Source organism: Gastrolobium bilobum, unplaced genomic scaffold (genome assembly GCF_033153095.1).
Source record: "Gastrolobium bilobum isolate Gb01-03AN ecotype WA unplaced genomic scaffold, APGP_CSIRO_Gbil_v1 utg196743, whole genome shotgun sequence".
In the NCBI taxonomy this organism is placed as follows: Eukaryota; Viridiplantae; Streptophyta; class Magnoliopsida; order Fabales; family Fabaceae; genus Gastrolobium; species Gastrolobium bilobum.
In genome coordinates this window covers 22,097-38,505 of record NW_026899253.1, presented here as the reverse complement: position 1 = coordinate 38,505, position 16,409 = coordinate 22,097, and the positions used below count along the sequence as shown (strand labels likewise).

The 16,409-nt window shown below is 37.5% G+C and overlaps 1 protein-coding gene across 4 annotated transcripts in view; it reads right to left on the bottom strand.

The window, feature by feature from the left end:
* Nucleotides 1-1,293: 1,293 nt before the first annotated feature.
* LOC133288768 (chlorophyll(ide) b reductase NOL, chloroplastic) overlaps nucleotides 1,294-16,409 on the bottom strand; it is a 28,787-nt gene continuing 13,671 nt past the window's right edge. Inside the window, exons 10-13 of one of the 4 annotated variants that reach the window (XM_061486579.1) lie at nucleotides 3,388-3,438; nucleotides 2,871-2,912; nucleotides 1,839-1,920; nucleotides 1,294-1,626 (exon numbers count right to left, since the gene is read on the bottom strand). In XM_061486579.1, the coding sequence (XP_061342563.1) occupies nucleotides 1,586-1,626; nucleotides 1,839-1,920; nucleotides 2,871-2,912; nucleotides 3,388-3,438 (216 nt within the window). In that variant the 3' untranslated portion in view covers nucleotides 1,294-1,585. Of the gene's footprint in view, nucleotides 1,627-1,809; nucleotides 1,921-2,870; nucleotides 2,913-3,387; nucleotides 3,439-16,409 lie in introns of all 4 variants that reach the window. The other 3 variants (XM_061486581.1, XM_061486578.1, XM_061486580.1) reach the window with 3 other exon arrangements.

Here is a 16,409-nt window from a genome sequence, read left to right as displayed (position 1 = left end):
AGGTAACTTTAAAAAGTGCTTGAATCAGTATATCTCAAGGAATGTTTCATCCTTATCTTTCTTGAGGGATACCTCACTCTCTTACAAGAATGAGTGATTGAAGAAAGCAATTAGACTCTTAGTAATACATATAACACAATCGAAGAGCTATGAGCACTCAAGACAATGACAATATGAACTCAAAGAGTGTGAATAGTTTGAAGATTTTAATACACGGATTAATGTTTTCCAACTATTGTTGAGTGTTCAAGAAGCTACAATAACATGTCTAAGCTACAATATAATGTTCTCCAAACAAAGCAGTATTTTGTGCACATAAGATTAAGATTTGTACAATTTTAGTACTCAGATTTACTAACAAAACTCTGGAAGAAAGAACAATCCATATCATTATATTACTAGAGTCGATACGTTTGCATGTGTCGTGTGAAAACAAACAACACTTTGGCTTTGAAACAGGGAGATCCTACTCTTTTCCTAAAATTTTATGTACAAAAAAAAAAATAGTAATAATTCTACTACAACTTTCATGCATAAGCAAAACAACATATGTCACCGTGAAAATATTGAGATTTTAAGGGGATTTTTTTTTTTTTTTTTTTACATTTCCTTTAGTTATACAATTTTTTACATTAAGATCCAGCACAAAACATTATTTACATATTTCTGAATTGTTTATGTAAAATTTAAATGAATATTCATACAAAATTTGAAATGATATAAAAAATTACATTCAACAGAAACTATCGTTTGGCCACGAAATTTCATGCGAAAAACAAACTAAAAGGAGACTCACATATCAATAATTGAGGAATCTAAGATAATTATCAGAACCTGATATTCTCTATAATTCCTTTTTCCAGTTGTTGTCACTGAGAATTTCACCCGTGACTTCTTTTTGGAGTTTTTCTCTCCAAGAAAGTACGCAATGTTTCTCACAAACACTAACTAAATTGGATCCTCAAACTATTCAAACTTATTTAATCATATTCCTTAACATGAGTTTCAATAATTTAATGGTTGAATAATACATTTGATTTTAATTAATGATTCAATTATGAGTGAACAGAAACTAAATTACTATTTTACTACTGTTTTTTAATTCAATCTTTTATCAGTTTACAAACTTCTTCGTCAAAGTTTAGCGCAAATAATGATTCCTAAATGTGTGCAGAAACTGGCAAAGGCAGAGTTTTAGCAATTCCCTAACAATAATTCTATAACTCATCCTCCTATTAATAATTAAATGTTTATGTTTTAAAGATATTAAATGCCTTAATTTTTCATTTAATAGTTACTTTATCAAGTATTAGGAGAATTATCAGGAGGATACATCATAACTCATTACCTAAATGTAGCCCTAAGGAAGTTGTTTTAATATCCATATCTACCCTCAAAACATGTACAGATAGATTTTTAGCTTCACCGAAAGCCATAAAATAGTAATTAAGTTTTTTTCTGTTATCCATATTCTACAAAATGTTTTTTTTTTTTTTTTTTAAATAGAGGCTGTGGGGAGGGGGCACGGAGAAACATAACAATAAAATACCAAAAATAGCACATGGCATCAATTTTTATTCAATCTTCAAGAATGTACCGGTTCCTTCTTGCTCCAAATGCAAATCTCTGTATGGTAACAGAAAAGGAAGCATTGAGTTTCTGAACAAGATATAAATATGAGGCTATGTAATGGAAATTGAGTCCATGCTGTAAAGAAATATGAAATGAGGGAATGTGCATGGTTGCATTAATGTGATAATGCATGCAAATATGAGATGTTGATTACTGTGGATTGGGCTTTTTCTTAACTGAAAATATTTGAGAATAGGCTTTCAAACCAGTGAGGAATCGAATGTAAGTTGGCTTCATTGATCCGTTGGCAGGGACAGATCTAATGTTTGGAACTAAGTATTCTGCAACCTGCCAACCACCATAACGTTGGATAAGGAATAAAAGGCATACAAATTACGGGATGGATAGGTCATGTGATACAATCTTAACTGCTCAAAGACAAATCAACTGTTATTATTTTCTCATTCTCTATCCCAATGTACGTTCCATAACCGTTGATTTATCTTTAGGCCGTTGACATCGTCTCACATGAGAGGATCCCTCCCCAAAAAAAACAGAGAAAACAGGAAAGCAAAAGATTAAGTGAGCTACAAATGCCATCCACATCCTCGACACACAAAGTAGCAATCACATATATCCATGTACATGATCATATTGGAAAGATATGGCTAAACAATTACTCTTTCACCTATTTTTCTCTTAAATGTATGAATTTCTACAGAAATAAATGTTCCCGTGCTGAAGGTAATCATGGAGGATTTTATTTGGAATATTTTATAGATCTCTATCTTTATTTGCATGGAGTTATTCTCAATAAGCTAGAAAATTTATGAAACATGAATGAACAAATCACTTCTGATGGTCGTCAAGCGATCTGTTACAACTCATGTTATACCTCAAACACCTGGCAGTTAGTCAATTAGTAGTTGTGGACTATTCGTTCTGTTGAGAGGTTTAATTACAGCTATGAGTAGTTAGTAACACCCTTAGGATGAATTCACAGAATGTGTATAAAAGGGGCATAGTTCCCATTGTTAGGCACTTTTTGGTTGAATTAGGGACTTACTGAGTAGTTTCTCATTGTGAAGGGAATTCTCCCTTGTGAAGAGCATAGCTCTTGTGTTTCTTTTTTCTTAATCAATAAAGTTTCCCCTTTTCATCTTCAGTCTTTCCCCTGCTCCCCATTCAATTTCCATTTTTCAAATCTAGAGTTGTAACAGGATCGTAATGATTTGATGGCACACCATAGGGCACACTGTTAGCATATACATCAGCATTCGCTGCTATGGAAATCTTACCACTTCGGCTGGTTCAGCCAAGACATTAATGAAAAACTTTGCCTGCAAAGAACAAAGAAGTAAGTTAGTCCAAACCATAGCTATCAGTATCATACAATACATGATACTACAACAATACATATCGTAAGCTGTATCGGAAAGGAGTTTGTATCGTACGTATCATGTATCATATGATACAAAAATTAAATCAAAATTTGAAATTTGTAATATAAAAAAAATATTTAATTTATGATTTAAATTAAAAAAATCTAAAAAATTATTATTACTACGGAAAAGAAAATAAAGATTTGATTTGTAATTTAAACTCTAAAATCAATCTGAAAAATATGTATTAATAAAGGAAATAATTAAAAAAATATTTTAATATATATTTTTTAAAAAAAAATTATATTGTTTATGTATTTTATGATTCACGATACAAAAAACTGGCCAAATGATACACGATACCTATTGTGATTCAACAACTTTGGTCCAAAGCACTCAGGAAATTATAAGATAACTTAAGCTACTTATCTACCTGCTTTGTATTAGCACCAGACATGAGAAGATCCGTTGTAACCATTCCTGGCTGCAACACCAAAAAGGAAAGGGGAAAAAAATGAAAAACAAGCCATAACTGTCCACGTGGAATAAGAGCATCGACCATCAAAACTTTGCAGGAAGTCCATCATTATGTGTTTTCTTAAGTCAACTTTAAGGTGAAACAAGGAGTAAGAGAAGAAAATATTAGAGCACACTAAATAACAACATGGGAGTAAGGAAACCATGCTAGTGAGGTGGGTGTTCAAGAAATCAAGATTTTTTCGATGGTGTATATGTTTAAGCTTCCATGAAGCTCTAATACCATAATTCTCTTTCATCTGGTGAGCCCAAACTTTTCTTCAAGCCTTTCTCCTTTTAAGAAATATATCTATGAAGCTCATGGCACCAAAGATATTTTCATCTTTTTGATTTTTTCCCCTTTTCTTCTGAAGTCTCATCCATTGAGCATAATGGCACTAAGCCACTCAACAGAATATCTTTTCAGAGAATTTAATTGTAGAATATTCTAGATAGTATTTATTGATGTAGTTAGTAGTTGTATATTTATTGATGTAGTTGGTGGTTGTATATTTATTAAAGTAGTTGAGGTAGTTGGATGTACTCAATATAAAAAGGACCCATTGGGTCTCTCAATGAATCAAGAAAGTATTATTCAGATAAAACACTTCTTCCACTTCTTCTTTTCTTCATGGTATCAGAGCTGGTTATATTCCAGTCTCTTCCTCGTTCTGATTTAATTTTAAGTCATTTTCCTATTCCTTTTTTTTCGTTTTAGCCACTGCCCAAGCCAGAATCCTTACCTAGACACCTCCAACCACGAAACCAAGGCCACCATTAGGTTCAGAACAAGATTCTGAGCCAGCCCATAGAAGACCTGTAGCAGTACTGTTCATTACTGTAGCAATTACTGTTTCACTGTAGCCAAGATTGCTCTCATTGTATTTGGAGGAACTTTTTTCTGGGTACCTGTTGTTAGAAAACCATGGACGTTGAAAATTTTGAAAATTCGTCTTTTCAGAAATTGATGTCTCAACCTGCTGAGGCAACTAGTCATGTTGCTCAAAAAGGTATGGCATTCCATGTTGAACGTAGTAATCGTTGGATCCTTGATTCAGGGGCCTCTGATCACATGACAGGTAATGCAACCTTATTTTTCTCCTATACCCCTTACTATCACCGGTCACGAATAAGAACAGCTGATGGGAATTTCTCCACTATTGCGGGAAAGGGATCCATTAAACTTTCTGAGCATATTATTTTGAACTCAGTACTTCATGTTCCCTCTCTTACTTGTAATCTCATCTCTATTAGCAAACTTACTGCTGAGTTGCATTGTATTGCTAAGTTCTCTGCAAATGCTTGTATCTTTCAAGAACAGGACTCGGGGATGATGATTGGCAATGCTAGAGAGGAAGAAGGTCTATACTATTTTACAGATGTTCATTGTGAAAAGAGGATTTTTTCGAACCACTCTCTATGTTTATCAGATGACTGTAATGATGTTTTGTTATGGCATCGTAGGTTGGGACACCCAAATTTTGTTTATCTCCAGAAGTTATTGCCGAACTTATTTATCAATAAAAATCCAAGTTCCCTTCTTTGTGATATTTGTCAGCTTGCAAAGCACTCTCGTGTCACTTATTCTCCTAAGAAATATCATGAATCTTCTCCCTTTACATTGATTCATAGTGATATTTGGGGACCTGCTCGTGAAAAAAATGTCTCGGGTGCTCGTTGGTTTATTACTTTCATTGATGATCATTCTAGGGTATGTTGGGTATATCTCTTAAAAGATAAGTCTGAGGCAGCATCCACTTTTAAAAACTTTCATGCTATGATTCAAACTCAATTTCAGACTTCTATCAAAATTCTGCGAACAGACAATGGTACTGAATATTTTAATTCAGTTCTTGGAGATTACCTAAACCAGCATGGAATTATTCATCAAAGTTTTTGTCCTAACACCCCTCAACAAAATGGGGTGGCTGAAAGGAAAAATAGACATCTAATTGAAGTTGCTCGAGCTCTTTTATTCACGATGCATGTCCCTAAATATCTGTGGGGGGAAGCCGTCTTGACAGCTTGTTATCTCATTAATCGGATGCCTTCTCGGGTACTAAATTTTCATTCTCCTTTATCCTGTCTTACTAAATCTTTTCCCTCTTTCAGTGCTCTTTCTTCTCTTCCTCCCAAAATATTTGGCTGTGTGGTTTTTGTGCATATTCCTCCACATCAAAGGTCCAAACTTGACCCTAAATCCATCAGATGTGTCTTCATAGGATATTCCCCTAATCAAAAAGGTTATAAGTGTTACTCACCTTCTCTCCGTAAGGTTTTTGTTTCCATGGATGTTACCTTTTATGAGACACAATCCTTTTTTTCCCCGACTTCTCTTCAGGGGGAGTCTATAGGTATTGGTATGGATGAAGATAAGCCTGGGAAACCAAATGATGTTGCTGTCTTACCTTGGCCTTTGGAAACAAGTGGAGTTATTGGGAAGGAAACATGGGGAGCAACTATACTTGAATCTAATGATCCTCCTTGTGATCCTCCTGGTAAATGGGAAAATTTTTACAGCAGGCGCAAAACACATGAAGATACTCTAGACTGCCAGGATCCTGACTCGAGTCCTTGTTCCAGCAACCCACTTGAATGTACTAGTACAACCAACGTTGATATGCCTATTGCTCTTCGGAAAGGTACTAGATCTTGCACTGCTCATCCTATTTCCCATTATATTTCATATGAAAAGTTGTCTCCAGGTTTTCGTGCTTTCAACACTATGTTAGATAGTACCAGGATACCCAAAAATATCCAAGAAGCACTTGATGACCCAAAATGGAGGAATGCAGTATTAGAAGAAATGGATGCACTTACAAAAAATGGAACATGGGAGTTTGTGACATTACCTAAAGGAAAGAAAACTGTTGGTTGCAAGTGGGTGTTCACAATAAAATTCAATGCAGACAATAGCATCAATAGGTATAAGGCCAGATTAGTTGCTAAGGGATATACTCAGACTCATGGGATAGATTATCAGGAGACATTTGCTCCTGTTGCCAAACTTAACACTATCCGCGTTCTGCTATCTCTTGCCGCCAACCTTGATTGGCCATTGCAACAGTTAGATGTTAAGAATGCCTTCTTGAATGGTGATCTCCATGAGGAAGTTTACATGGATCCGCCTCCTGGTTTTGAAAAAGGGGATGGTTCTGTGTGCAAGTTGCAGAAGTCTCTCTATGGACTTAAACAATCTCCCAGAGAATGGTTTGGGAAATTTACTCAAGCTGTTAAGGGAAGAGGGTTCACCCAAGCTTAGACTGATCACACTTTATTTTTTAAACACTCCAACAAAGGAAGAATTGCTATTCTGATCGTTTATGTTGATGACATAATTGTCACTGGTAATGATAGCGAGAAGATAACCTCTTTAAAAAAATGTTTAGCTGACCAACTTGAACTAAAAGATCTTGGATCTCTCAAATATTTCCTTGGCATGGAAATTGCTCGGAGTAAGGAAGGAATTTCTTTAACTCAGAAAAAATACATTCTAGACCTGTTGCAAGAAACAGGTATGCTTGGGTGCAAGCCGGCAGAGACTCTAATTGAAGCTAATATCAAGATGGGAATTGAGGACGGGGAAGATGTTGATAGGGAGCAGTACCAGAGACTAGTGGGAAAATTAATCTATTTGTCTTACACTCGTCCTGATATTGCTTTTGCTGTGAGCATGGTTAGCCAATTCATGCATTCTCCTAAGGAAAAACACCTTAGTGCTGTTTATAGAATTCTCAAATACCTCAAAAATACCCTTGGTCGAGGAATTTTCTTTAAAAAGGGGCACAAAAGGATGATTGAAATCTATACAGATGCAGACTGGGCTGGCTCTGCAATGGACTGAAGATCTACTTCAGGATATTGTACTTATGTCTGGGGAAACCTTGTGACCTGGAGAAGTAAGAAACAAACTGTTGTTGCAAGAAGCAGTGCAGAAGCGGAATTTCAGGCTCTAGCCCATGGTATTTGTGAAGGAATTTGGTTACAAAGGCTTCTGGAGGAGCTGAAGATCTCTTATTCCCTACCTATCAGATTATACTGTGATAATAAGGCTGCTGTCAGCATTGCTCAAAATCTTGTTCATCATGACAGAACAAAACATGTGGAAGTTGATCGTCACTTTATCAAAGAGAAATTAGAAGACGTTAGTGTATGCTTGATATATATACCTACCAAGGAACAGACGACGGATATCCTCACCAAAGGATTACTTAAGCCGACCTTTGAGAATTTGATCAGCAAGTTGGGAATGATCAATATATATCTCCCAACTTGATGGGGAGTGTAGAATATGTAGAATATTCTAGATAGTATTTATTGATGTAGTTGGTAGTTGTATATTTAATTGGTAGTTATATATTTATTGATGTAGTTGGTGGTTGTATATTTACTAAAGTAGTTGAGGTAGTTGGATGTTGTTGTAAATAGTAATTATGTAGTCATTTATTAGTAATTATGTAGTCATTTATTTGTATTTATTTAGTCTGTTACTTGTATATTGGGCCAAGCCCATTAGGTCAAAATTAGGTCAAGAAGTCTCTATAAATAGAGACCCCTATGTACAGATTCAAATACAAATCAATAATATTTCATAACCCTTTTTCAAGTTGGTATCAGAGCTCTCGATCCTGAGGGCTCTGCTTCCGCGCCTATTGTCTTTTTTTTTTACAAAACCCTAATTTCTTTGCCTCTTGCCGCCATCAGCCGCCACCGGAAAAAATTTTCCGGGGACCTTTTGGACCAAGGGGACCACTGTTGACCTTCTTTTTTTCGTTCTATCATTCTACGCAACGTTCTTCCGCCACAAACGACCCAAACACCTCCGACCGCCTTCAACCAGTTCTGTCTTCACCGTTTAGAACCCTTTCCGGTGACTTTTCAACCGCAACCACCCACAGACAGGTGCGCGTTCACCGGACCACCACACCGGAAAAATTTCAGCCGAAGAAGCCTTGCCACGCGCTCTCACGCGCCGCCTCTTTGTCCGCGAGTGAAGCCCACGCGCAACTACTTTCTCCGGCGCGTGGAGGCGCGTCCGACGGTGTTTCTGGACCGGACCACCACCATTCTTCTCGTTTCCTTGTTCTCTTTCTGGATCTGTGTTGTTTTCTCAGATCGGACATCGTTTGGTATTTTTTCCGATTTTTTTGGCTTCTTAGAGCCTTTTTTCGTTGACTGTTTTTTGTGCAGTATGGTCTCTTCTCAAAGGAGTTCCTTTACAAAGTTTTATGATGGTGCATCTTCTAAACCTAAGAGAGATGATCGATGGTGTTCTTATTGTAAAAGAACAGGTCATATCAAGGATTTATGCTTTCGCCTCCATGGAAAGCAAATTGTCGTAGAAAAGATGGCAAGGATGCGTGGTCAAGCGCATTCCTTTGGAATAACTCCTGCACCTAATGAGACCCAACCTGCATTTCGTCTAGATGAGTTAGAACGACTCCGAACCATCCTTGATTATCTGAGTAAGCCATCTGATACTAGTGCTTTGGCTTTGACTGGTATGAGCCCCAAAACTCATTCTTTCCTTTCTTCATGTAATGATTTTAAACATTCCTGGGTTGTTGATTCTGGTGCTACTGATCATATGGCTTGTTGTGCTGACTCCTTTGCTTCTTATCATCCTACCATTGGAACTCATACTATAGCCATAGCTGATGGCTCACATACTTCAGTTGCGGGTTCTGGTGACATAAACTTACAGCAGTCCTTACATCTTAAAGATGCTCTTCATGTTCCTAAACTCTCCACGAATCTTCTTTCTATTCATAAAATTACAAAAGATCTGAATTGTACTGTAACCTTCTTCCCTACCCATTGTGTTTTTCAGGATCTCGCCCCGGGGAAGACGATTGGTAGTGCTAAAGAGCAAGGTGGGCTGTACTATCTGGTGTCACAATCTCCCGCAAATAAAGTAACAAATCACATCTTGATGTCTCATGGTCAATCAACTGCTGATTCTTTGATTTGGCTTCATCATAAGCGCTTGGGACATCCTCCATTTGGTTTACTCAAGTCTTTATTTCCGTCATTGTTTTTATCTAAGCCTGTTGAGTCTTTTCATTGTGATGTTTGTGAGTTTGTTAAGCATCATCGTGTGTCTTTTCCTTCTAGTAGTACTAAGAGTGTTGAACCTTTTGATCTTATTCATTCTGATGTTTGGGGTCCTTCTAAAGTCCCTCATGCTTCTAGAAATAGATGGTTTGTTTCTTTTATTGATGATTGCACTCGTGTAACTTGGGTTTACTTAATGCATGAGAAGTATGAGGTACCACATCTGTTCTTTCAATTTTATAAAATGGTTGAGACCCAATTTGGTAGAAAAATCAAGAGACTAAGAACATATAATGGTACTGAATATGTTAATCACAGTTTTTCCCAATTTATACGAAATCAAGGTATGATTCATGAACTTACTTGTGTAGACACCCCTCAACAAAATGGGGTTGCTGAAAGAAAAAATCGTCACCTTCTTGAAGTTGCTCGTGCCTTACTGTTTCAAACACATGTACCCAAATGCTATTGGGGAGATGCCATTCTTACTGCAGCGTTCTTGATCAACCGTCTACCCACTCGGGTTCTCGATCATGTAAGTCCTATTCACTCCATGACTTCTTTTTTTCCTTCTGTTCCAACTTTGCAAAGTCTTCCTCCTCGAGTGTTTGGGTGTGTTGTCTTTGTTCATATTCATAAACAACATCGCAGTAAGTTGGATCCTAGGGCTCTTAAATGTGTCTTCCTTGGATATGCTCCTGATAAGAAGGGCTACAAGTGTTATCACCCTGGTAGTCGGAAATTTTTTGTTTCTATGGATGTTACATTTCAGGAATCTGAGTCCTTTTTCCAAGGTCCTCATCTTCAGGGGGAGAATAATTCACTAGAAGACTCATCACCTTCCTTCTTTGAATTTGAATCTTCAGTGTCTACTCCTTCACCTGAGTCAGTGTCTCTTCCTCTTGTTCCTGTTCCCAATGTGTCTATGTCTGATCCTCCTGTGACTGATCCTCCAGTGACTGATCCTCCTATGACTGATACACAGCCCACATTGCCTCAGCAGCAACCTCAATCGTCTGAACCACTGGTAAGTCCTGAATCTCATATTTCTGATCATGATACTTCTGATGACTTACCCATTACTACTGATTCTGATGATTTACCCATTGCTCTTAGAAAAGGAAAAAGATCATGTCCTAAGAAATCTTGTTCTTCTTGTACTCAATACCCTATCTCCCATTTTGTTTCCTCTGCTAATCTATCTGTGCAGCACAAAAGCTTTGTTTCAGCACTAGACTCTATTGCAATCCCAAAATCAGTACATGAAACCTTGAAAGATGGGAATTGGGCTCAAGCCATGCAAGAGGAGATGAATGCATTGGAGAAAAATAAAACATGGGAGGTTATTGATAGACCTACTGGAAAGAAAGAGTATGGTGCAGATGGGTTTATGCCCTGAAATATAATTCTGATGGAACTCTTGAGAGATACAAAGCTCGATTAGTTGCCAAAGGTTACTCTCAAACCTATGGCATTGATTATGAAGAAACATTTGCTCCAGTTGCAAAGATGAATACGGTGAGAGTTTTGTTATCCCTTGCTGCCCATTACAATTGGGATATAAACCAATTTGATGTGAAGAATGCTTTCCTCAATGGTGAGTTAGAAGAAGAAGTCTACATGGAAATTCCGCCTGGTTTTGATTCTGTGAAGGGAGAAAATAAAGTTTGTAAATTAAAAAAGCCCTTGTATGGATTGAAGCAGTCACCTCGTGCCTGGTTTGGAAAGTTTACTAAGGTTATGATGACCTTAGGATATAAACAAAGTCAAGGAGATCACACTCTTTTTTTCAAGCACTCCCAAAATGGGAAGCTTACTGTGCTCCTTGTATATGTTGATGATATTATTATCACAGGTGATGATTTTGTGGAGAGACAGATTCTGCAAACACGACTTGCCTCTGAGTTTGAAGTCAAAAGACCTTGGGAAACTGAGATATTTCCTAGGGATAGAAGTAGCTCATTCGAGAAAAGGAATCTTTATCAGCCAGAGGAAATATGTTCTTGATAGCGGGTTGATAAAGGACAATATCAACGGCTAGTTGGGAAATTGATATATTTGGCCCATACTAGACCAGACTTAGCTTATGCTGTTAGTGTTGTCAGTCAGTTTATGAACGATCCAAAGGAGAAACATATTGAGGCAGTAGAGAGAATTCTTCAGTATCTGAAAGGTACTCCTGGTAAAGGGTTGTTATTCCGACGTGATGGCAATCTATCTTTAGAAGTCTACACAGATGCTGATTATGCTGGATCCGTGACTGACCGTCGTTCTACCACTGGTTATTGCATGTTTCTTTGTGGTAACTTGGTGACATGGAGAAGTAAGAAACAAGATGTGGTCGCCATATCAAGTGCAGAAGCTGAATTTCGAGCTATGGCTCAAGGCATTTGTGAGTTACTGTGGCTGAAAATTGTACTTGATGATCTAAAAATAAAATGTGAGGGACCTATGAAGCTGCTATGTGATAATAAGTCCGCTATTTGTATAGCTCATAATCCAGTTCAACATGATCAGACTAAACATATTGAGGTCGACCGCCATTTCATCAAAGAGAAACTTGATAGCGGGTTGATTACCACTCCATACATTCCCACTGGGCGTCAATTAGTTGATCTATTGACAAAGGGGCTTCCTTCAGATAGATTTCAAGAACTTGCTAGCAAGCTGGGAATGATAAATATCTATTCCTCAGCTTGAGGGGGAGTGTTGTAAATAGTAATTATATAGTCATTTATTAGTAATTATGTAGTCATTTATTTGTATTTATTTAGTCTGTTACTTGTATATTGGGCCAAGCCCATTAGGTCAAAATTAGGTCAAGAAGTCTCTATAAATAGAGACCCCTATGTACAGATTCAAATACAAATCAATAATATTTCATAACCCTTTTTCAAGTGATGTACTCAATGAAGAAAAGAAGAAGTGGAAGAAGTGTTTTATCTGAATAATACTTTCTTGATTCATTGAGAGACCCAATGGGTCCTTTTTATATTGAGTACATCCAACTACCTCAACTACTTTAATAAATATACAACCACCAACTACATCAATAAATATACAACTACCAACTAAATATACAACTACCAACTACATCAATAAATACTATCTAGAATATTCTACATATTCTACACTCCCCCTCAAGTTGGGAGATATATATTGATCATTCCCAACTTGCTGATCAAATTCTCAAAGGTCGGCTTAAGTAATCCTTTGGTAAGGATATTCGCCGTTTGTTCCTTGGTAGGTATATATGTCAAGCATACACTACCGTCTTCTAATTTCTCTTTGATAAAGTGACGATCAACTTCCACATGTTTTATTCTGTCATGATGAACAGGATTTTGAGCAATGCTGACAGCAGCCTTATTATCACAATATAATCTGATAGGTAGGGAATAAGAGATCTTCAGCTCCTCCAGAAGCCTTCGTAACCAAATTCCTTCACAAATACCATGGGCTAGAGCCCGAAATTCCGCTTCTGCACTGCTTCTTGCAACAACAATTTGTTTCTTACTTCTCCAGGTCACAAGGTTTCCCCAGACATAAGTACAATATCCTGAAGTAGATCTTCGGTCCATTGCAGAGCCAGCCCAGTCTGCATCTGTATAGATTTCAATCATCCTTTTGTGCCCCTTTTTAAAGAAAATTCCTCGACCAGGGGTATTTTTGAGGTATTTGAGAATTCTATAAACAGCACTAAGGTGTTTTTCCTTAGAAGAATGCATGAATTGGCTAACCATGCTCACAGCAAAAGCAATATCAGGACGAGTGTGAGACAAATAGATTAATTTTCCCACTAGTCTCTGGTACTGCTCCCTATCAACATCTTCCCCGTCTTCAACTCCCATCTTGATATTAGCTTCAATTGGAGTCTCTGCCGGCTTGCACCCAAGCATACCTGTTTCTTGCAACAGGTCTAGAATGTATTTTTTCTGAGTTAAAGAAATTCCTTCCTTACTCCGAGCAATTTCCATGCCAAGGAAATATTTGAGAGATCCAAGATCTTTTAGTTCAAACTGGTCAGCTAAACATTTTTTTAAAGAGGTTATCTCCTCGCTATCATTACCAGTGACAATTATGTCATCAACATAAACGATCAGAATAGCAATTCTTCCTTTGTCGGAGTGTTTAAAAAATAAAGTGTGATCAGTCTGAGCTTGGGTGAACCCTCTTCCCTTAACAGCTTGAGTAAATTTCCCAAACCATTCTCTGGGAGATTGTTTAAGTCCATAGAGAGACTTCTGCAACTTGCACACAGAACCATCCCTTTTTTCAAAACCAGGAGGTGGATCCATGTAAACTTCCTCATGGAGATCACCATTCAAGAAGGCATTCTTAACATCTAACTGTTGCAATGGCCAATCAAGGTTGGCGGCAAGAGATAGCAGAACGCGGATAGTGTTAAGTTTGGCAACAGGAGCAAATGTCTCCTGATAATCTATCCCATGAGTATGAGTAAATCCCTTAGCAACTAATCTGGCCTTATACCTATTGATGCTATTGTCTGCATTGAATTTTATTGTGAACACCCACTTGCAACCAACAGTTTTCTTTCCTTTAGGTAATGTCACAAACTCCCATGTTCCATTTTTTGTAAGTGCATCCATTTCTTCTAATACTGCATTCCTCCATTTTGGGTCATCAAGTGCTTCTTGGATATTTTTGGGTATCCTGGTACTATCTAACATAGTGTTGAAAGCACGAAAACCTGGAGACAACTTTTCATATGAGATATAATGGGAAATAGGATGAGCAGTGCAAGATCTAGTACCTTTCCGAAGAGCAATAGGCATATCAACGTTGGTTGTACTAGTACATTCAAGTGGGTTGCTGGAACAAGGACTCGAGTCAGGATCCTGGCAGTCTAGAGTATCTTCATGTGTTTTGCGCCTGCTGTAAAATTTTTCCCATTTACCAGGAGGATCACAAGGAGGATCATTAGAATCAAGTATAGTTGCTCCCCCTGTTTCCTTCCCAATAACTCCACTTGTTTCCAAAGGCCAAGGTAAGACAGCAACATCATTTGGTTTCCCAGGCTTATCTTCATCCATACCAATACCTATAGACTCCCCCTGAAGAGAAGTCGGGGAAAAAAAGGATTGTGTCTCATAAAAGGTAACATCCATGGAAACAAAAACCTTACGGAGAGAAGGTGAGTAACACTTATAACCTTTTTGATTAGGGGAATATCCTATGGAGACACATCTGATGGATTTAGGGTCAAGTTTGGACCTTTGATGTGGAGGAATATGCACAAAAACCACACAGCCAAATATTTTGGGAGGAATAGAAGAAAGAGCACTGAAAAAGGGAAAAGATTTAGTAAGACAGGATAAAGGAGAATGAAAATTTAGTACCCGAGAAGGCATCCGATTAATGAGATAACAAGCTGTCAAGACGGGTTCCCCCCACAGATATTTAGGGACATGCATCGTGAATAAAAGAGCTCGAGCAACTTCAATTAGATGTCTATTTTTCCTTTCAGCCACCCCATTTTGTTGAGGGTGTTAGGACAAGAACTTTGATGAATAATTCCATGCTGGTTTAGGTAATCTCCAAGAACTGAATTAAAATATTCAGTACCATTGTCTGTTCGCAGAATTTTGATAGAAGTCTGAAATTGAGTTTGAATCATAGCATGAAAGTTTTTAAAAGTGGATGCTGCCTCAGACTTATCTTTTAAGAGATATACCCAACATACCCTAGAATGATCATCAATGAAAGTAATAAACCAACGAGCACCCGAGACATTTTTTTCACGAGCAGGTCCCCAAACATCACTATAAATCAATGTAAAGGGAGAAGATTCATGATATTTCTTAGGAGAATAAGTGACACGAGAGTGCTTTGCAAGCTGACAAATATCACAAAGAAGGGAACTTGGCTTTTTATTGATAAATAAGTTCGGCAATAACTTCTGGAGATAAACAAAATTTGGGTGTCCCAACCTACGATGCCATAACAAAACATCATTACAGTCATCTGATAAACATAGAGAGTGGTTCGAAAAAATCCTCTTTTCACAATGAACATCTGTAAAATAGTATAGCCCTTCTTCCTCTCTAGCACTGCCAATCATCATCCCCGAGTCCTGTTCTTGAAAGATACAAACATTTGCAGAGAACTTAGCAACACAATGCAACTCAGCAGTAAGTTTGCTAATAGAGATGAGATTACAAGTAAGAGAGGGAACATGAAGTACTGAGTTCAAAATAATATGCTCAGAAAGTTTAATGGATCCCTTTCCCGCAATAGTGGAGAAATTCCCATCAGCTGTTCTTATTCGTGACGGGTGATAGTAAGGGGTATAGGAGAAAAATAAGGTTGCATTACCTGTCATGTGATCAGAGGCCCCTGAATCAAGGATCCAACGATTACTACGTTCAACATGGAATGCCATACCTTTTTGAGCAACATGACTAGTTGCCTCAGCAGGTTGAGACATCAATTTCTGAAAAGACGAATTTTCAAAATTTTCAATGTCCATGGTTTTCTAACAACAGGTACCCAGAAAAAAGTTCCTCCAAATACAATGAGAGCAATCTTGGCTACAGTGAAACAGTAATTGCGACAGTAATGAACAGTACTACTACAGTAATCTGTGGGCTGGCTCAGAATCTTGTTCTGAACCTAATGGTGGCCTTGGTTTCGTGATTGGAGGTGTCTAGGTAAGGATTCTGGCTTGGGCAGTGGCTAAAACGAAAAAAAAAGGAATAGGAAAATGACTTAAAATTAAATCAGAACGAGGAAGAGACTGGAATATAACCTGCTCTTGATACCATGAAGAAAAGAAGAAGTGGAAGAAGTGTTTTATCTGAATAATACTTTCTTGATTCATTGAGAGACCCAATGGGTCCTTTTTATATTGAGTACATCCAACTA